The sequence below is a fragment of the Elephas maximus genome, chromosome 8 (genome assembly GCF_024166365.1).
Source record: "Elephas maximus indicus isolate mEleMax1 chromosome 8, mEleMax1 primary haplotype, whole genome shotgun sequence".
In the NCBI taxonomy this organism is placed as follows: domain Eukaryota; kingdom Metazoa; phylum Chordata; class Mammalia; order Proboscidea; family Elephantidae; genus Elephas; species Elephas maximus.
Genome location: NC_064826.1, coordinates 22,757,692 through 22,779,910, shown reverse-complemented (window position 1 = coordinate 22,779,910; position 22,219 = coordinate 22,757,692). Strand labels below are relative to the sequence as shown.

General features: G+C 41.6%; 1 protein-coding gene across 6 annotated transcripts in view; it reads right to left on the bottom strand.

Annotated features, from left to right (window-relative positions):
• GRM8 (glutamate metabotropic receptor 8) overlaps positions 1 to 22,219 on the bottom strand; it is a 926,910-nt gene that overhangs the window by 727,107 nt on the left and 177,584 nt on the right. For all 6 annotated transcript variants that reach the window (XM_049894739.1, XM_049894736.1, XM_049894735.1 and 3 more), the window contains one exon: positions 3,316 to 3,532. In XM_049894739.1, coding sequence (XP_049750696.1) covers positions 3,316 to 3,532 — 217 coding nt within the window. The remainder of the gene's footprint in view (positions 1 to 3,315; positions 3,533 to 22,219) is intronic.

Here is a 22,219-nt window from a genome sequence, read left to right as displayed (position 1 = left end):
GGAATGCAATCAATGTCACGAAACACTTTATGTACGAATTACCAAATGAGAAACTAATTTGCTCTGTAAATTTTCACCTAAAGGACAATAAAAGAAAAAGAAGAAAACCTATGGATCACAACAGAATATTGTCCAATGGAGTTCTGGAAGATGAGCCCCCTAGGTTGAAAGGCACTCAAAATATACAATGGCCACAACAATGGATTCAAGCATACCAATGATTGTGAAGACGGTGCAAGAACGAGCAATGTTTCGTTCTGTTGTACATGGGGTCTCCATGAGTTGGAGCCAACTCCATAGCAACCAGCAACAGGCCAAGACTATTGAATGGCCTCTCAATTGGTCTCTCCATCTTCCATTTCTCATTAGTGCAATCTCAGTGCACACCTTGATAGGCTCATCTCTCCTCAGCAGTTTTCTCTACTGTCTAGAAAATGAAGGATAAAAGGATCACCCTGTGATTTGAAATACTCAGTTGCATTGATGACAAGCCTTCTAATTTTGTCTCCCATACCTAGTTACAAATAAACTATACCCCAGCCAAACCATGCTGTTTGTTCATTCCCAAGAGTGTTTTTTGTCTTCTCCAGTAAAAATCCTATGGTTTGTAAATGCCTTGGGTTGAGACTCTAAGAGTTAGCATATCAGGAGACTATTTGTCTTTATTTTATCAAGTATCTCCTGCTCCTCTCTCCCTCAGAATGATCTTGACTAGAGAAGAGCCATCTTCAAAATCTGTGTTCACGGTGGTCACCATTCCCTCTTAACCCATTCACTCATAAACTCCACTCTCCCAGGCTCACAAAAGACATTTCTCCAAGTCTCAGATTTGCCAAAATGAAAAATGTTCTCATCAAACCATACAAGCAATTTATCTCTAAACAGGTTTTCCCTTTACTATGATTCCATTATGATCTGTCTGAATTGATCAGAGACAAGACCCAGGAAGCCTCAATTTACACTGAAACTTCTTAGCAATCAATGTTGCTAAAGAGAGAAATTCTGAACGCCGTACAAGACAATTTATAAGAGGTGGGAAAATACATGATTTCATTAACTGGCAGACACTCCAAAAGAATGATTTCATACACCTCCTTCTCAGTCAAGATACTAAGATTTAAAAAAAAAAAAAAATACTACAACCATGGTGACAGAGATGTCACCAGTGTTGTAGTAAGAGCTGCAAATGTTACAGAACTAATGAATTTTCATGAGTGTCATCTGATAATTTCAGAATGGGTTAAGTTGCTATCATTTGCCATTCCCATTAATATCACTGTCATGTAAAAGGTTTAATTTTCAGCTATTTTTGTTCTAGATACAATCTTTGTCATTAAAATGAGGGATGATTTTGATACTTAATATATTCCATGGCATACTCCAGTGTGGTACTCATTTGGCCTTTTCAGTATTCTGTATATTAATTGACAATCCATCCCTCCTCCACTCCCCCAGATTAGTGAGAGCTAAAATAGAATGGACAGCCAATCAAGTTACAGAATACTGAACGGGTCAACACAGGAGAAACGTGTTGCCTTAATGGGGACCATACACGAAGCACTAAAATTATCTTCTCCCATACTAATGACTAAGAAAGAACAGGAATAATAAATGACACCATCTGAATCCTTTGATGTGACAGTATTATCAAAGTATGGCCAGGCTCCCTAAAAAAGTGAAAATGAAGTATTTCTTATTTTAGTCACAAGAATAAAACAGCAATTATACTAGACTTTTAGAACAATGTATTTTTTTTGTTTTTTTAGATTTGGCAAATTATGTCCAGTCCTGAAATCTTCATTGCCCTGGAGTTGAAGAATACGCAGAGCCACGGCAGAAAACTTATCATGTCCATACATACTCTATTTGCTTCCCACTCTTGTTGAATTATCACTCCGGTGAGAGCTGACAACAGCTGCTTAAATAATGCATTAACCCTGCATTCAGAAGCTATTGGCATTTGAGCGGGCATTTCCTCTGAGGATAAACTAGGGAATTTTATCTAAAGATAATATAATTCATCATAATCTAAAGTTCAATTTTTATAGCAATAACAATGTAATTTAAAATTCCAGAGAGCGAAGTTATGGTTGCGTAGACACGGCAGGTGTGAACAGTTATCCAATTAAGCCAATTAAAAGTGTTCAACAAGACCAGGTTTCTTCTACACTTTCTGCAACAGCACATCACTAAAAACAAACGTTAGGCATATTAAATACTTATTTAGTATGTATTGATTATTTTTATGCCCTATCATGTACTCTAATAGAAGAATGAGCCCAGGAATCTGTCTTTCAAGTAAAACTCGTATCTCAATGACTCTTTGTCCTTGCAATTTCAGTTAAGTCCAAATCACTCCCATGATCTTTGCCCGAGTTGAAGCTTTCAAGAAAGACAATAAATTATCAACGTAACTTCTTCCTTCAAGTTCAAGTGCAAAACAGCCAAGGGACACTTTAATTTTCCACAAAATATTGCTATTAATTTTATACATTCAGTGATTCTCCATATGCATAATGGTATTTGTTAAATAACAATAATATGCCTCCTTTCATCCACAAAGATATATTGTTGACTAATTAACAATAAGATTTGTGCTGTAAGGTGGAGTTTTGTTATTGTTCTTCTTCTCCCACGTCACCCCTTGCCCCAAATAGTGGAATGAATTACAGTCTTATGGCTAAACACAGACCTTGGTGAAATGCCTACAGGGATTTGGATAAGCACCTTGAAAAAGTCCAGGATGGGACTCATAACCTGTTGTGCTGAGTTTTTATAACTTGCCCTTCATCCCACTGTAAGCTTCAGAGCTTACCATGAGAATAAAACACAAAAAGTCAAATATGACAAGAAGAATATCATTTAAGTACAGCCTTGGGACTACTTCAATATTGTTTTAAGATGATGGCTAGTTTTAATCCCGTTAGTATTGGATGTTAAATTCCACTGCTTTTTTTTTTAATTTAATAGCTTGCTAATGTAAACTTCCATCTTGAACAATCAAATAGTATGTCATTTATTCAAATTTACAGTGGCTCTAATGTGCCAGCAAACTCCCTCATCAAAACAAAACTTTAAAAAATGTTCACCTGAGTCAGAAGCTGTTTCCTAAATTAGTACCCAAGTGTCACCTTGCAGACCTATGAACAACAAAATCATTTATAATAAAGCCAGTTTCCCTCTAAGGTGGAAAGCCTAGGTCAGACAGCTCTTGGAGATCAGATTGTCCCACACAGGTCAGAGAGATCTTGGAGATGCTCAGACTTGAGGAACCTGCCGCCTCCACATACAATGATCTGATAAATAGATGCTTACCAATCTCCCTGGAGATCTGGGTGAAGGCCTCCACACCGCTCTCTCCGTAGTTCCCCTCGGAAGCCAGCGTTGACACGTAATTCCATCCCAGGGCCGTCACAATGTCCACCATGGCTTGCGCTTGGTAGGAGTCAGGTGGGACCACCCGAGAGAAAAAGTCATACCTGGTGTTATCACTTAGCTCTGGGGCTGTGGATGCATAGCTGATTTGAGGTATCTGCAAAGCAAATGATGACAGGTCATTTCAACCTATGAGGAAGCTTGTAGAAGATGGGTGGTCACAAGAGACTAAACAGCTGAAGCTGTACCAGAAACCCATACATCTCAGCCTGAAGCCAAGATACGGCTTTGTGGCCACCAGTTTAATTAGAAAATATTTTATAAAGGTCAGTAGGTGCACTTTCTTTCAAAGCACAATCGTTTGAAGCACAAAGACTTCAGTTTTGCTTCAGATTCTACTGGATCTGAAGCCAAAGTAAAACATTTGTGTGTTTTGTTCTTGTTGCTTTTTTATCTCTACATGATTAAGCTCTGGTGCAAAAACGAGGCGGAAATGAAGGTTTAGTACACAGTTGTATCAGAAAAGGTTACCTCTGAAATTATCTATAGCCTTAGGACATAAAGGCTATACAATGACTAATCAGGAATTTCATATGAGATTTTTTTTTTTTTTTACATTTGATACCATTTTAGTCATAAGATTATATTTTTGGTAAGATACTTTAAATATATAGTTGTGCAGGTCTATTTGCTGCTTATTGAAACAATCGCTGAATACCCCAAGAAGATTTGGAAATAGCCAACTACATATTCTCTAAAAAAAAAAAAATTTTCACCAACCCCTCCAAAACAAAATCCCAAACAAGGAATCCAAACCATCACTTCACTAGGAAAAAAGAGACTATTTTCTTATATAAATAGGGTGAATCATGAGATTTTCAAAACTAGGATTTCTATGTGTTTTCCTAGATAAATCTGAGCTGAGCAAGAAATTAACTATATGCCACAAATACCAAAAACACGCAAACAATAACAAGTAGCATTCACTCATACATCCATGTGAGGGCTCTTACTACACCAGGGAAAAGCACTCTGACAGAAGAACAGACGGATGTGAAGGAAGTCCAGTATAAGGGCATCCAGGCTAGCCTGCGGCACAGAAGCTGCAGGCATTCTGGAGAAGAAAGCAGGGAAGGACATTTCCAGCCACAGGGAGTTATGTCCCAAGGCATCAAGTCAAGAAAGGGCATGGCAAACTCCAAGAACTTCGGAGTTTCATATGGCAGAATATACGCTACCCAGGGGAGGATATCAGGAAATGAAACTTCAAAGGTACCCAGAAGTCCAAATGCGAAGGACCAGCCAGGTATGACAAGGAGTGTGGCTTTTATCCCAAAAGGCTTGGGTAAGCATGGAATGACTTTAACCAAGGGAGTGGCATGGGATCAGATTTTTGTTCTAGAAAGATCACATTGGTGGAAAGCAGTGGCCCTTAAGTTTCAGTGTACACCTCGGTAGTCCCATTCCCAAAGATTCTGGTTCTGTATGTCTAGAGGTCCAGGAATTTGCATTTTAATATGCCTCCAGTGGACCACACACTATGCGTTAAGATATACTGAATTGTGGGAAGCCAGATAAGATGAGGGAAAACCAGCTACAAAACTACTAAAGGAATCTAAGCAAGAAAGTATAAGAACTGAACTATGGCTTTTGCAGAGGGATAAAAGGAAGGGGTAGAAACTAAAAGTATCTAAGAGACAGGTGTAGGCGTAGGCGACAGGAAGAAACGTGGAAAGACTCAGTTTTGTGGTTTTCGCAGATGGATAGGTGGTATTGTTATTTACCAAGGTAGGTAGAGAACAGGAGAGATTTTCAGGACAAAAAGGATGAGTTTAACTTTTAATTTACTTGTTTTGATGTTCCTGTGCGGTGAATGAAAGCAACTAAAAAGTAGGTAATGAAATTTGGGGACTGGATTTTAAGAGAGTCTTTGAGACTGGAGATAAAGATTGGGGGAGGTGACATGATAGAAATGGTAGTTAAAGCCATGGGAGGGTACATGGTTGCCCAAGGAAAGCATGAAGAATGAAAGGAGGAGGGCAGTTTGGGAGAGTGCACCCATCACTCCTTGTCTTCTGTCATGCTGCAGTGTGGGTGAAAGCTCAGAGGTCAAAATGGCTCCAAGATGCCCAAAATGGGTTGCTTGGTTGAAGATGCAGGTTTGGCTCATACATAAAACAATGAGCTTGTTCCCCATCAGATCCCTACAGCTAGTGTCAGTGCTCGGATGTCAAAGAGGTTCCATCTTCCCAGATGGGGCTGCACACCTGGGGTCCAATAGTCACCCACCACCCCCTTGCCAGATGATTCCCAGTCCACATGAAGGTTCTGACTCCACCCTTGGTATCTTTGAAAATCCCTGGGTCTAGTGAGCCCACTCCATCCTGTGAAGCATCCCTGAAGTTCCCAAGTTAGAAAGCCTGTCACCCAGGCGACAGAAGTAGAACCATGCTCCTGGAGCTCTCCAAAGTGCTGCAACTGCTACCAACCAGAACGTTCACTCTGTCACACCAGCTCCTGCTTCTGGGAAATCCTGTCTACCTCCACTGGCTATCGCAATGATTACTCAGGCAAGCCTGATTAGCCCGAAATTCTTCCTGGTCCTGTTCTCCTACTGGAGATCATGTTAACTTATTAGTATCATAGGACCATGAAAGCCAATCTGACCTGCTTCCTTCCTGCCCCTCTGCTTTTTTGCCAAATGCACTGGCCCTATCTGGACAGATGCTTCCCTTAATTAGGCTCTGTGCCCTTGTAGTACATGTCCACTCAGCAAGGACACTCCTCCAAACCTCAAACCACACGTTCAACCTTGGCCTTGCTCACCTTTTCTTATTTGCTTCTAAAAGACCTGAGAAAGAGACAAGGGATGACTCAGCAAGAGCTACCCTTCCCTAGGGAAAATGTTCTACAAGATCAAGAGCTCGTGCATTTCTATGTTCTAATGAAAGAGATTTCAGCAGGCTGACCTTCACTTTGGAAGGACTGTATGTGTGTACGTGGGTGTGTGAGAGAAAGAGACAGAGAGAGAGGGAAGTAGAGAGACAGGTATCCTATAGCAAATTCTGTGGCATTGTACCATTTCCTCATCCCATTTGGATCCATAATAATCCTCCCACTTCCTTAGCTACTCAGAGTCCAGCAGTAAAATACCTTACGCAAACCTTACCCTGCCTATAATAACTAGCCACCCCTTTCTAAAAAATGAACACGAAGTGTGAAAATTGAGTGTTTAAAACCAAAACTCATTATCTCAAATTACTACCTCCAGTCGGTCACTTTCAGGGTTGTTTAATTAGCAGTCAGCATCATGTTTAGGATTAATTAAACAGGTGTAAAGCGTATATAAAATAAAAGTGCAGATTGAAGATGGTTGTTTGAATAATTAGGGAATGGACTTTCTCCTCAAAGTCTTAAACGGTTTTATGTTTCCCAACCAAAGTGCAGAAAAGCAATGCGAAAGTACATGCTGGTCTTTTCATTTGTTCAATTTTTGACTGGCTTCCGTCTACACCAATACATGCCAGGGTATACTGAGAGTATGTCAGGATAACTTTCCAAGTTGTCATGAGGTCACATCTCATTTTTATTTTATTGTGGTAGACCACTAAGCGTTGGCTCATTAACCATTTTAATTTCCGTACCAGCTTCCCCAATATTTCCACTATCCTCAAATTAAACCCCTACTGGCAACTGAAGTAGGAGTTAAAAAAAAAACAAAAAAACAGGATGTTTATTTTTCTTTTTCCTACACCAAAGCCAAGGATCCCTGGTGGTGCTAGCAGTTACACACCCAACTGCTAACTAAAAGGTTGGTGGTTCAAAACCACCCAGCGGCTCCTTGGGAGAAAAACCTGGTGATCTACTTCCATAAAGATTACAATCAAGAAAATCCTATGGGACAGTTCTACCCTGAGTTGAAATCGATTCAACAGCACCCAAAAATACCACCAGAGCTACCCTAACTTCCCTTCAACCCTGGAGGTTTCATCCACCAGAAACAACAACAAAAAGGTGACAGGGAGATGGGGAGATGTGGAGAGGTAGGTGAGAGAAAAAGGAAGGAAAATGGACTGAGAAAAGAAGGCACTTGGGGAAGCATCCTGTATCAGTTCCCATATGCTTTCTAAGAAGTAATAGCCTTTATAAGCTTCTGTTGATGCCCTTTTGCCCATTCAAAGAATAAAATCTAAGCTCTTCCATGTGGCTCACAAAGACCACCAGAATCTGGTCCCAGCCTCCTTTCCTACCTCCTGCTTCTCGTCCCCACAAACACGCCACACACTTGCCCATGCTGCTCCCTTTCTGCCCTGCTCCACCTGGTGATATTCTGCACAAATTCACGACATTTAGCTCAATACTCACCTCCTCCCAGGGGAGCTGTCACTAACTCTATCAAGCAGAGTGTCCTTTGCTGCTCCCAGCTCCCATAAAAAAAAAATTTTAAAAAAACAAATCTGTTGTCGTCGAGTTGATGCCAACTCACAGGACAGAGTAGAACTGCCCCATAGGGTTTCCAAGGAGCGCCTGGCAGATTTGAACTGCCAACCTTTTGGTTAGCAGCCATAGCTCTTAACCACTACGCCACTGGGGTTTCCCCTTGCTCCCACAGCTCCCATTATTTGACTTGAGAATCATGAGCATTTGCAGACTTATGAGCCTGTCAGGGGAAAGGTCTCTGTTTTCCTTACTGGGCATCCCCAGCACCTGATGGCACAAGTGCTCAATGAATGTTTTGGAAGTAATAAATCAAATTGTGACAAATTTTGATAAAGCCTCTTCATACCCTGGAATCCACCAAAACTACTGTGCAGACTGTTCTTCACAGGTCCCCCTTGGTCTTTCTCATCCTAGGAGACCGCTCCCTATTGATCACATCACCCAGGTTCCCTTGCCTCTGGATTTGAGTTGAGTTTGGCAAATGGGAGGACCAGCAGCAGATGAGAGGGCAGGCATGTGTATTCCTCCAGCAACTTCCCCACTTAGTTGGTGTCCCTCTACCTAAGATCTCACCCATGGCTAAAGTTCTTGCCAGGTTCTAGGGGTCACTCCCTCCCTTGTCCCTTAAGACCTTCTCACTGCTGCCAGCTCCTGAGTGCTTCACAACACAACACAAAACAAACGAACAAAAAGCCTTCAAGTCCATTCCAAGTCATGAAAAACCCATGTGTTATGGAATAAAACAGCGCTCCATAAGGTTTTCAAGGCTGTGATCTTTCAGAACCAGATCACCAGGGTTTTCTTCCAAGGTGCCTCTGGGTACGTTCAAACCACAAAACACTCAGCTAGTAGTTGAGCACTTTATTGTTTGTGCCACCTAAGGACTCTGTCCAACTGTTGTTAACTCCTGAGTGCTTTACCATCCCGTATTATTTCCCTTAACTATGCCCACAACTTACAAGTAGTCCTTTTGTTAACCTCTCTCCCACTACCCCTTTGAGCGTGCCAGAAGCCTGAGTAATGCACCCACTGTGACAGGTCTCTGTAGTGGGGCAATCCATGGCTGTGCTTCCCCACCCCCGCCCTATCCTAACCTCTTAGCTTTCTCCACCCACTTTTCCTTCCGGCCTTCTCTACCACTATCCTTACATGACTTTTTCCTTTCCTTTCCTTTTTCTTTCAGTTCCTTAAGGTATCAAAATGCATCCTCTAAAAACACCTGTCATTTTGCTTGTCTTCATTTCTCATTTTCTTTTTGCTGAGGTTTCATAAGAATATGATGTGTGCCTAAAATAAGGCCATATTTCCATTGCCCAAATAAAGCATACTTGAGGCAATTAATTGCACAATTCAGGACACTCATCACCACACCCTATATAAAAAATTATTTTGGCTTCCATGTTCCTGATAATTGTTTTGGTTAGGAAAAATCCCTTCTCCTTCTCCTACTGCATTCTCACTTCAGCCTGCAGAAAAGGAGATTCTTATCTCTCAATTCACCCCTCTTGAGGAATTCTAGAGCAACATCTAGATTTCCACACCTTACTTACTGAACCAGGGGTGCGAGTTCTACATTTATTGGGCAAGAATGGCTAACAGGCTCTCCCCTTATTCTTTGACCTGCCCGTACTTATCCTGGGCGCCTTTTCCCCGTATGGTAAGGAGGCCAGGCAGGGCCTCCCTTCTGGGACAGAAAGCACACCATTCTTCTCTTCATATTCCACTGGCCACCAGGTGTGTGAGAGAGACCTGAAGCGTATGCCACTGGTTGAAGACTTAGAGTCTTCTATGTATAGACCCAACCTTGAGATCTGATGTGGGAGGTGCCATTTTGGCCTCAAGTCCAAGCCATATTCTCTCCAATCCAGTTCTTAACAGACAGCCATGTGTCTGGAAGTTATTTGGTGCTCAACCAGCTCTTAATAAAGATAATTACTTGATCTACATTTAGCTAGTTATTCTGGGAAGCCTGGGCTTCCCAACTCTAAGAGTAGAGGTTTGCAGACAGAAGACAATTTAAGCCCTGGGTCAAACACATCTTCATCTTCAATTCCTGCCAAACAAGGTTTCTGCTCTTTTCATCTCTGCAAACAACCCTGTCCACTGATTGTGGAGGAGGTTGGCGGGGTAGGTTCTTCATGCTGTTCAATAGCATCATTGGTTTTCTCCAGCGGAAGATCAGCTTGAAGCTATGCTCATCCCTCAGGGGGTCGTGCTTGTCTGAGCACTTCTTCAGTGCTACTGGCCTTAGCAACAGTGGCCATCACTACAAGAGCTTCCTGCCATCTGGCCTTGGGATGGATTTGTTGTTGCTGCAGGATCCAGACCAAAAGAGCATAATGATTACAGCCATTAACTTTGTCTTTTCAGAATTGGCTGTTCTCTGATATAAAAACTACCAGTGGCTTGTGGCGAGATTTGAGCATGTAATCAAAATTTAGATAGAAAGGAAATTGGAGCTAGAAGTCAAAGCCCACCACTGACCCTTCCTCCTCCACAGCCTTGAGCTCTCCTGTTCCCCTCAGCTCCATGAAAATGGAATGAGGAGCGGGAAAAGGAGATAGGAAATGCAGAGCCAAAGAGTGAAATAATAAAGAAGGTCGATGACTATCCCGAGTCCGTTTCCAAAAACATGAAGAAGTACTAACAGTTACCACTTGCACTTGAGTCAGTTCCAACTCATGGTGACCCCATGTGTGTCACAGTAGAGCTGTGCTCCACAGGGTTTTCAAAGTTGATTTTTCAGAAGTAGAACACCAGGCCTTTTTTCTGAGGAGCTTCTGAGTGGATCCGAACTGACAACCTTTCAGTTAGCAGCTGAGTGCTTAACCATTTGCACCACCCAGGGACTCAAAGAAGTACTATTCCATTCCAAATCAAGACCTGCTTAGAACAATCCTGCCCACCTAGTGGATGGTTATTAAGCTTCCTATTTGTAAAACTTAGTGCCAAATGTGAAACTCTGTCCTTATCTTCCCTCTCAGTTAAGTTCCCATGGTAGATTCAAAGCTGGACATGAGCTTTTGGGTTTTGATGCACGGTGGGATGTAGCCAAAGAAAAGGAGGGGAAGCCCACTGAAACAGGAAATTATGGATGCCATGGAGAAAGAGAAAGAGATTTCATTGCACTGTTCACTGTGCTGTATTTTTATCCTTTTCCCATACACCAGCTCACTCAAACTAAGCAAAACTCTACGTACTCACCCACAAGGAAAGAGCCCATGGTTATTTAGCGTAGGCGAGTACAACACAACGTTAGTAGGTTTAAGGTCATGAGTTTAATTCCGTTATGGGCCAGGATTCAGAACATATCCCCCATCCTCAGCAAAACCTTCCTCCTCACAAATGCACAGCTCAGTTAACAAAGTCAACCAGAGAGAGCAGAGTCAAGGTCAACCCATGCCCACTACCGGATAAATAATTCAGAGTGTTTGCTACTGATGGTGAATCTGAAATTTCAGTGGCAAACATGAAGAAGATCAAGTCCTAGAAGGCACATTTTCTTCAACGCATGGGGTGTATTTTTGTATATTTGCATGCCTGAAATTATAAACGTATATTACACTTATAAAGTCATTTCTTGGTTTTAGACAATCCATTCGGGTATTTTATTGAATTGCAAAAGTGTACACATTTTCATCACTTTTCAAAGGTTATTGTATGAGGCAGGGAAGGAACAGAAAGCAAATGGCAAACTAAAATTCGGGCAACTCAAGCAGAGTTAATTAAAGGACATGTTCCAATGGAGCCCTGGTAGTGCAGTGGTTAAGAGCTATGGCTGTTAACTGAAAGGTCAGAGATTCAAATCCACCAGCTGCTCCTTGGAAACCCTATGGGGCCGTTCTACTATGTCCTATAGGGTCACTATGAGTTGGAATCGACTCAACAACAATGGATTTGTTTATTTGTTTGTTTGTCTGTTTGTTTTGTTCAAGACATGGGTGGCATATAGGGACTAGCAGTAGAGAGTAGTAATCTAATAATCCCACAGGAGTCAGAAGGGGGCATTTGCCATGCTGGACCCGAAGGGTCTGGGGAATGGGCAGTTACGGCAACCAGAAGGAAATAGTCATGATACCTTGAGAGGAGGAGTAGCCTCCCTGGAGGGACACAGCCAGCTCCTCACAACCCCACACAGAGAAAACCAAGGAAATAATACCCTGGCCTGTCCTCCCTCCCTGACTCCTGCTGGGTCTCCCTGTGACTGGTTGCAACTGGAAGCCAAAGGGCAAGGGGACCTGTTGGTGTTGACTGCACAGAGGGTCCCTCCCTCCCCCACCACAGGGCAGGCAGAAGAATGCAGAAGAGAGGAGGAGGGTCTGGAGCAAGCAGAGCATCTGGCCCAGCTACCATTAGTCATTGATCATGAGTAGCTTTGAGCAAATTTACGGTTGGCTAAGCAAAATGCTCCTTAAAAGCAAGGATGGTGTGCCTTTGACTTGCTTACTTCGAACATGTCATCAAGAAAGACCAATCACTAGAAAAAGACATCATGTTTGGCAGAGGGTCGGTGAAAATTAGGGAAACCCTCAATGAGATGGATTGACACAAAAGCCACTGCAATGAACTCAAACATACCAATGATCATGAAGATGGCACAGGAACAGGCAATGTTTCATTCTCTTACACATTAGGTCACCACAAGTTAGAGCCAATTTGACAACAACTAATGACAACCACAAAATGCAGATGTCCAGTTTTTTTATTATATCACTGTTGTTGTTGTTGTTAGATGCCATCAGGTCAGTTTCAACTCAGCAACCTCGTATGACAGAGTAGAACCACTCCCTAGGGTTTTCTTGGCTGTAATATTTATGGAAACAGGTCTTTCTCCCACAGAGCTGCTTGGAGGGTTCAAACTGCCAACCTTTCAGTTCACAGCTGAGCACTTAACTGTTGTTCCACCAGGGCTCCTGTTATTATATTACTTACATTAAAATTGATGCCATCAAATACTTTTGGCAGAGCGTCAACATTGAAACATTTGGGTTTTGACTATTGAAAAATTCCAATCCTAAAGCCAGGCCAATTAAGTTAGAATTTCTTTTGGAAAACAAAATAACGGATGCCCTGTTTAAAATAGAAGTATAATGATTTTAATCAAATTGATAATGACATTTGACTTCTAACCTATTTATTGAAAATGAAAGATAAGCAAACTGTGAACATGAAAGAATTTACACACAAACAACTGTAATTATAGTCTATAAGATTAATAAACCTTTTTTTACATCTGCTAATTACATTTTACAATGAGAAAGCACAACAGCTCCTAAGGGAAAGAGTTGTTATACTCAATCAAGTCACTAGTAGTATGGGAATTTTTAGGTCTAGCTACCCTTCATATATTTACCCAAAAGTTCTAATAGCAAATTGGGTTTAAAACCTTCATTTTTTAAGGAATGGATTTTAATATCCCAGCTAGCTTTATAGTTGCTGTAGTTTATGGCTTCCCTTGATCTTCAATTTTTTTCTTACAAAAAAATAACACTGTACTTTTTTCCTAATTTCCACATATTTCAGTACTCTGTGATTTCTAGAAAATCATAACCAGTGAATTTGCAATATTGCACACAAGCTGAAAGGTTAATTGAACACATACACTTTTTCTGATTAGTGGTTAAATTAAATTTAATGTTGTTTTAATGATTACTTTCTGATTAATTCTTTCAATAAATTTAGCTCCCACTATGTGCCACTGTGAGCTGGAATCAACTCAACAGCAACAGGTTTGGTTTTGGTTGAAGTACCACCGTGAAGGTGGCACGGGACCAGGCCATGTTTCATTTTGTTGGACATAAGGCTGTCATGAGTTGGAGCCAACTCCATGTCAACTAACAACGACATGTGCCAGACATGGTGGCAAGCCCTGGGCACAGGAGTCAAAAACACATGATCTTCCCACCATCATGAGCATATGGTCAAATGGAAGAGACACACATTAAATAATCACACAAGTAAGCATTGAACAGCAATTGCAGTGAGTGCCACGGAAGAGAAGTACAGACTGCTAAGAGGAACAGGCTAAGTCACCTGGTTCAGGGGGACAGCACAGGCTTCCCTGAGGAAATGATATTAAGCTGACACATGAAAAATGAGAGAGAAAAGGGAAGGGACACAGGACACCAGCCACAGATGGCTTCCCACTTCAAACCTCTTCCAGATGTGGAAACCACCCAATTTGCAGAAGAGGAGGGGCAGTTGATTGACAGGTGCTTAATTTTAGAAAAACTTTCACCGGCTAAATAATAAAATAATGATCACCATTCCCTGTGCTTTTACAAGTACTATTTTCAAGGAGTATACACATAATGGAGAAAACAATGGAAGCTGTCGATGATTTCCTTACAATCAATGTCTGTGGAAGCACAGCAGTCAAGAAGTCAAACAATGTATTGCATTGGACAAATTTGCGACAAAAGACCTCTTTACATTTTTTAAAATGCTAAAATGTCACTTTGACGACTAAGGTGCACCTGCCCCAAGTCATGGTCTTTTCAATTGCCTCATGTTCATGACAAAGATGTACAATGAAAATGGAAGGCAGAAGAATTATTATCCACAATTATTAGCCATAATTATTCAAATTGTGGCTAAGAATATTGAATATACCATGGGCTGTCAGATGAATGAACAAATCAGTCTTAGAAGAAACACGACCAGAATGCTCCTTAGATGCCAGAATACCAAGACTTCAACTTGTTTACTTTGAATACATCATCAGGAAAGATCAATCACTAGAAAAGGCATCATGTTTGGTAAAGTAGAGGGTCAGCAAAAATGAGGAAAACCCTCAATGTGATGGATTCACATAATAGCCACAACAATGAGCTCAAATCTACCAACAGTTGTGAAGATGGCACAGGGCCGGGCAATGTTTTGTTCTATTGTATATAAGATCACCATGAATCATAGCTAACTTGAGGGCAACTAACAACAACATGCATAACCTGGGCTCTCTTACACTAGAGCTCTTGAAGAAAATAACCATGCAGTTATCAGCAGAAACCACAATTATGTCCTCACAGATCTCTGAGTCCTGACCTTTGAAGGGTCAGGAATGAAGGGACAGATGGAGGGAGAAACTAAGTCCACAGAAAAGAAACAACTTTAAGGCCAGAGCCCAGGAAAAAAACAAACATATACTTATATTAATTACTAGCTTTAATATTTGTTTCCTTGGCAAAGCAAAAAGTGATTGAAAGGACAGAGAGAAACTCCCTCTCCATTTTTGCTCAGGCAGTGAGGCTTTGGGTAGGATTTCTAAGGACATGAGAAGCAGGTTAGAACTAACCCTGGAGGATAATCTGGTATCTTTTTTTGGCTTACAAGATAATATACATTCTCTGCACCTCTCCGGAGGAGGATAGAGAAATAAATGGATCTGCCCACCTCTAAAAACTCTCCTCAGTGACCCTGCATCCCAGGGAGACGAGGAGAATGTCATTTCCTGATTTCATTATTTCTAACGACTACTGCCAAGTTTCCACCGCATTCCGGAGTATGGACACTTACATCTTTGATACCTTCTCAACAAAGTTTTCAAACATCTTGGGATTTCGAAATGAAATCTACCTTTAAGTATTCTTTTAAACAAAAGGAAGGGCAAACTGTGGAACGAGTTTCTTAGAACAGGGAACATTTTTTGTAAAGTGTTTTTCTTACCTGTGTAACAACAACAACAAAAAAATCAATTGTGATTTGTTGTAATAGAAAAACCAAAATGATCCCGTGGCATTCTCTTAGCGTCATTTGCTAAATCACTTATAAATTTAACTCTACCACCTACTCGTTCCCATCACTGCTCACTTCAAGCTATCACCTAGCATTTAATTTTCCTCTTCTGCTGATTTCCTTGCTGTGTAATCACTGCTGTGGTTCAATTTTTCCCCCAAGCATGTCAGCGCTAGAACATTAAAAAATAAAAAGTTAGTAATTATAACCAACGAATGGAAGTCAATAAACCTTACGCCGGCAAATATTCCACTTAGACTGGAATTTTGCCACTCAATAATACATGATTGGAACGCTGCAAAGAAGGAAGAATGTCGATAAGGACATTTGTCTGGGCAAATAACCTTCCTGGTTGACAATTTCTTTGTTTTTCAGTGATTACTCACATTCACTGATAACCTGGTCTTCAATTCATTATTTACTTCCCAGCTGGGATTCAGGTTCTGATTCTGAGCACCAAATACCATTGGAAATTTTTATATCCTAAAATGTTTCAATTCCATTTAGCTGCCTTAACTGGTGAACTCAGTAGGCTAGAACAGGGAATGAGTGAGGTTAAAGGTCTTAACTAGAGCTCTATTTACATGGGAAAGAAACATTCCATCTCCACAGACCACAGGGCTGATTTCCTAAATGCCCATCTAGGGTAATAAGAGAAGTGGATGAAAGAACATAAATGACTCAGAATCCATGATCCCACTACATTCTGGAGAATGCTCCAAAGATATGCTCCTCTGTTAAGCATCGTTTTAGCATCCAAAGGGCAATTCACTAAGTGTCCCCTAAGTGTATTGACTAGTTCTTTCTACCCACCTCTTCCCCAGCCAGAAACCCTGGTGGTATAGTGGTTAACAGCTGCAGTTGCTAACCAAAAGTTCGGCAGTTCAAATCCATCAGGTGCTCCTTAGAAATCCTATGGGGCAGTTCTACTCTGTCCAATAGTGTTGCTATAAGTCTGAATTGACTCAATGGCAGTGGGCTTTTTTTTTTCTCCCCATGCACAATCTCCTTCTGAGGAGACTAGCTTACTACTCTTGTGTCAGACCCAATCTGTATACTTTTCTCAGAAAATGGGGTGTGTGTGTGTGTGTGTGTATAGTTGGTTGGTTAGTTTTGCCAACATTTATTTAACATGTTGTATCGGCCACCAATTGTGTGGCCCTATACGCATTTTATAGATGAGAAAACTTTGATCTGGCAAAGTTAAGCCACTTGCCTAAAGGTGCATAAATTGTGACTGGCAGAGTGGTGTTCAAATCCAAGGAGACTGACTCTAGAGTCATCTCTTAAACATCTCTACCCTCCACTAGCTCAAGCCCATTCTAAGATCCTTCTTTAATTCCACAGCAGCTCTGCCTTCCATGAGTGCTCAAGATCCTGACCATGAAACGACAGTTACCTGTTCCCACCTCTGCTGGTCAAATGCAGGGCTCCCTTGCGGTCACTGGCTCATGGCTCACCTAGAGCTTGGACTCCACCAGCTATCACCATTGTATTCATTCGTTCATGCCTTTGTGTGTATCAATAGTTTTTTGGGTTTTTTTTTTTTTTTTTTTTGCTGAGTGTCTTAGTCTCCAAGGGCTGCAATAACAAAATCCTTTAAACTGGCTGGCTTATAAGAACATAAATTTATTTTCTCACAGTTTTGGAGGGGAAGTGGAAGGCCCTAATCTCCTCAAAAGCACTAGGGAAAGAACATTTCTTGTCTCTTTGAGCTTCTGGTAACCCCGGGCATTCCTTACCTTGCAGCTGCTGCATAGACCTATCCCCAAAGGTCCTTTCCCTCTGTCTTTCTCTCTGTGTCTCTTTTATAAAGGCACCATTCAGACTGGTTTAGGACCCACCTTACTCTGCTGTAGCCTCAGGTTAACTTAACTGTTAACATCTTTGAAGACTCTATTTCCAAATAAAGTAAATCCATAAGCCAGTGAATACATTACAACCAGTGTTGGGTTTTCTTTTCAGTGTTAAGACTGTAAAAGGTTTTTAAATATATTTGGGTATGTGTTGTTTATTTGAAAATAACAGGTGAATATTTTAAACATAAAACTCTGACAAAGGCTGCAGATTGAATATCAAATATAAAATACAATGTACCTCGTCATTAATATATTTCCCATAGCATTCATCTGCAGTAGGATAATTTAGTGAGATATTAATTTCTGCCTGATTCTTGTGGCTTTAGGAGAAAGATGAAATAATTTTTTCTTTCCTTTCTGTCCCGTGTACAATCAAGCTTGTGTGTCCTGGACAATGAACAGGACTTGTTTTCTTAAGCCTAGGCCTACAGACAGGTTCCTGGGTGATACAAAGTCAAGGTTTGCATTCAAGTACTAACCTAAAGGTTGGTGGTTTGAATCCACCCAGGGGTAGCATAGAAGAAAAGGCCTGGTGATTTGCTTCCATAAGATGACAGCCAAGAAAACCCCATGGAGCAGTTCTACCCTGTAACACATAAGGTTGCCACGACTCAATAGCAACTAACAACAGAGGCTGTGGAGCTCCGTTAGCTAGTGGAGCTAGAACTATCTAGAAGAGAAGGTTTGAGAAGGAGAAAATGGAATGGAGGAAGGTTTGGTGCTTCACCAGGACAGGGGAATGATGGGGAGCTTGCTCCTTCACAGGGCCTGAGTGAGTTCTCATGAAGCCTGGGCACTGTGCCCCAAAACCTGGCACCATATCAAAGAATCTGCTTTCCTGTGCTTGGCATAGGAGGAATGGAGTCACCCTCCTTTTAATAGGTCACAGAAGCTACAGTGAGCATCTCTGTGGTGAAAATCTCTATAGCCTTAGAAACTAAAGGGTAGTCCCCAAAATATGATTGTGACTGAATTTCTTGACACCTCATGAACATGGCTCAATGCCAGAGTTACTTGATGTAAAAGGAAGAAGTTTCTTGCACCTTAGTTTTGAAGAGCAAACCCATTCCTTATGGTGACCCCCTATCAGAGGGTAGGCTTGAGAGCTGAGACTCGTAGACAGTTATTTTTTTAGCAGGTTCTAGAAATGTCCTTTGTACACAGTGGATGATCCATCTATGTTGTTGATTAACACCCTACCAGTCACAGTGAGCCCTGGTGGTGCAGTGGGTAAGAGCTATGGGTGCTTATCAAAAGGTCAACAGTTCAAATCTACCAGCTGCTACTTGGAAACCCTATGGAGCAGTTCTATTCTGTCCTATAGGGTTGCTATGAGTTGGAATTGACTCAAGGGCAATGGGTTTTTCTTTTTTTTTTCCAGTCACAGTAAAAAGGAGCCCTAGTGGCACAATGTTAAGCACTCAGCAGCTAACTGAAAAGTCAGCATTTCAAACCCACCAGCCACTCCCTGGGAGAAAAGACCTGGTGATCAGCTCCTGTAAAGATTACAGCCTAGGAAACCCTATGGGGCAGCACTACTCTGTCATATAGAGTTGCTATGAGTCAGAATCGACTTGATAGCACACAACAGCAGTCTCAGTAAGATACCTCCAGATTCCTAACTCAATTATCTGCAGTCTACCTAGTAAAACTGCTTCTCAAAGGCTTCCCACAGTTTGGGTGCTTAAATGAAAATAAATTTTTTTTTATGAAGAGCTAACTCCTTTTTTCATAGACTATAACTTAGAAATATGAAGACATTTATTGTCTTTCCAATTCTCTCTAATTTTCTAAATAATCTAAATATGTAAATGTTTTCATAATGGTTTGTCAAAAACTGTATGTGAATATCACTGGGTCCCCTATTTTAAAAAGGCAAAAAAACAAACAGAAAAACACTTTAGTCATCTAGTGCTGCTATAACAGAAATACCACGAGTGGATGGCTTTAACAAAGAGAAGTTTATTTCCTCACAATAAAGTAGGCTGAAAGTCCAAACCCACAGCTTCAGTTCCAGAGGAAGGCTCTCTCTCTCTGTTGGCCTTTGCATCAATCTTACTCCAGTCTATGAGTTTCTCTGCACAGGAACCCCAGGTCCAAAGGACACATTCTGCTCCTAGCATTGCTTTCTTGGTGGTATGAGGTCCCCTGTCTCTGCTCACTTCCCTTCCCTTTTATCTCCTGTAAGATAAAAGGTGGTCCAGGCCACACTACAGGGAAACTCCCTTTACATTGGATCAGGGATATGACCTGGGTAAGGGTGTTACAATCCCACCCTAGTCCTCTTTAACATAAAATTACAATCACAAAATGAAGGACAAACCACGTAATACTGGGAATCATGCCCTAATCAAGTCAAAACATATTCTTGGAGAACACAATTCAATCCATGACATTCCACCCTTTGGCCCCGAAAAAATCACATCCTTGCAACATGCAAAACATATTCACCCCATCATATAATAGCGAAAGTCTTAACTCCAAGTCCAGAATCCAAAAATTCCTCTTCATCTATGAAATCTAGAATACAAGTTATCTGCTTCCAAAGTACAATGGTTCAAAGCCACAAGGTAGATATTTCCATTACAAGTGGGAGAAACTGGAGGGAAAGAAGGCATAACAGGTACCAAGTAAGTCAGCAGAACACATTATATTAGCCCTCAAGGCTTTGAAAATAATCCTCTCTTCTCTGAGACAATTTACACCATGTCCCTGCCTCCCAGGCTCTAGGTATTGGCCACTCTCTCTGGATTCTAAGTGGATGTCCCTGAGCCCTGGGCTTCAGCTCCACCTTCCAGGTCCCCTGGGACAGCAACTCTGCTCCCTCAGCTTTAGGCACACCATTCTCCTAGTCCATCTGAGCGGCAACTCCACCCTTAAAAACACCAGAGGCCACAGCTCCACTCTTTGAAACCCCAGAGTTCACGGCCATACATTTTGAGACTGAGGCAGCTCGGCTTCCTGTGTTCCTTGTCTCTTCAGCTTCTGCTTCTTGGTTCCTTGGCCTCTCAGCCCTCGGGCCTCATGCCCGCATCTGCTCTGCCTGGGGTAAGCGTTCCAAATCTCTGTAGTTCCATTGATGAGTGCCTGGGTGCACCCCACTCCGCCAATAAACTTTCTGCCAGAAGGCACTCAGCTCTCTAGCTCTGTGGGCCAACTCTGGTGTTATCTGGCACTGGTCTCCTGGTTCTGCTGTTGCCAGTTTTTTGTCACTGCTGGTCCTCTGCCACTGACACGTCTCTGCTGCTGCCAGTCCTCTCCTGCTGCCAGTCCTCTATCCAGTCACAGTTTCAAAACTGCTTCCACATATTAGGGATCTGTTAGACCAGCACCCCACTCCTGTTACCAAATTCTGTCTTAGGCATCTAGTGCTGCTACAACAGAAATAACACAAGTGAGTGGCTTTAACAAAGACAAGTTTATTTTCTCACACTCCTGTAGGCTAGAAGTCCAAATTCAGGGTGCCAGCTCCAGGGGAAGGCTTTCTCTCTCTGTTGGCTCTGGAGGAAAGTCCTTGTGATGCATCAGTCTTCCCTTGGTCTGGGAGCATCTCAGCAGAGGAACCTTACATCCAAAGGACGAGCTCTGCTCCCAGAACTGCTTTCTTGGCAGTATTAGATCCCCCTGTCTCTCTGCTCACTTCTCTCTTTTATATCTCAAAAGAGGCTGGCTTAAGACACTATCTAATCTTGTAGATTTCTTCAATATAACTGCATCTAATCCACCTCATTACATGATAATGATAGGGTTTACAACACATAAGGAAATCACATCAGATGACAGAACGGTAGACAATCATACAATGCTGGGAATCATGACCTAGCCAAGTTCACAGATATTTGGGGGGGGACACAATTCAATCCATGACAAGAAATGTCTTGAAAATGAAGAGAAGAAGAGCAGAGACAAGAGTAGGCTTGACTCAGGAGTGAATGTCAGGTATAGGGAAAGAAGGCTGAAGAGAGGGGAGAGAGGAGTGGGGGTTTAGGAGAGGATGGAATAGGCAAAGAGGCCACTCTTTCCCTCCAGCTTTCCATACTTGCTAGGGACTACCATTGACCTAATCGCCTAGCAGGCAACTTTCTGGGCTGCTGTAGACTTGGCTTGGGATGGTCTCATTCCATCCGTACTACTGTTTCTGGGGTTACTGAGCCCCTTCACAACTAATTATCATCAAATATGCCCGTGCCTACACAATCCTAACCACATTATTTTATCCATGATTTATGATTAAATGTTACAGGATTTTCATAAAAAATTCTTCAGATTTACGTCAATATGTCAACATTTCTCATTTTGTGGAATGTATCTTTTTCTTCTCCGTAAGAAGTAGAAGCCATCACTTAAGCACATCTCTCAATTTCCCACCACCAAACCATCAAATGTGATGTCCTGCATACTCTTTCTCTTCTGCTTCCTTCTGTTGCAAAAGGAAATATCACTTCTACTATTGAAGATCAAGGTCCCACTCATGCTCTGAATTGCATATGCACCCTTTGTATGCTGGACACTATTGATTAACCCCTTCTCCCTTATCACAAATTTCATGTGCTCAACTGGGTTCTTCCAACTGGTGTTTTGACATATTCAAGCCTCTCCTGTCTTAAAATGAAACCATTAAAAAAAGAAAGAAGGAGAAGAGGAAAAAGAAAGAAAATAAACCATTACACAAACTCTCATCCACCTTCAGCTCCGAAGCTCTTTTGTCTCCCCTTTACAATCAAAGTTTTAAAATTTTTATCTAAACTTACCCTCTCCACTGTCTTACCTTGCTTCTGCCCCAATGCTCTACTGAAGCTGCTCTGGGGAAG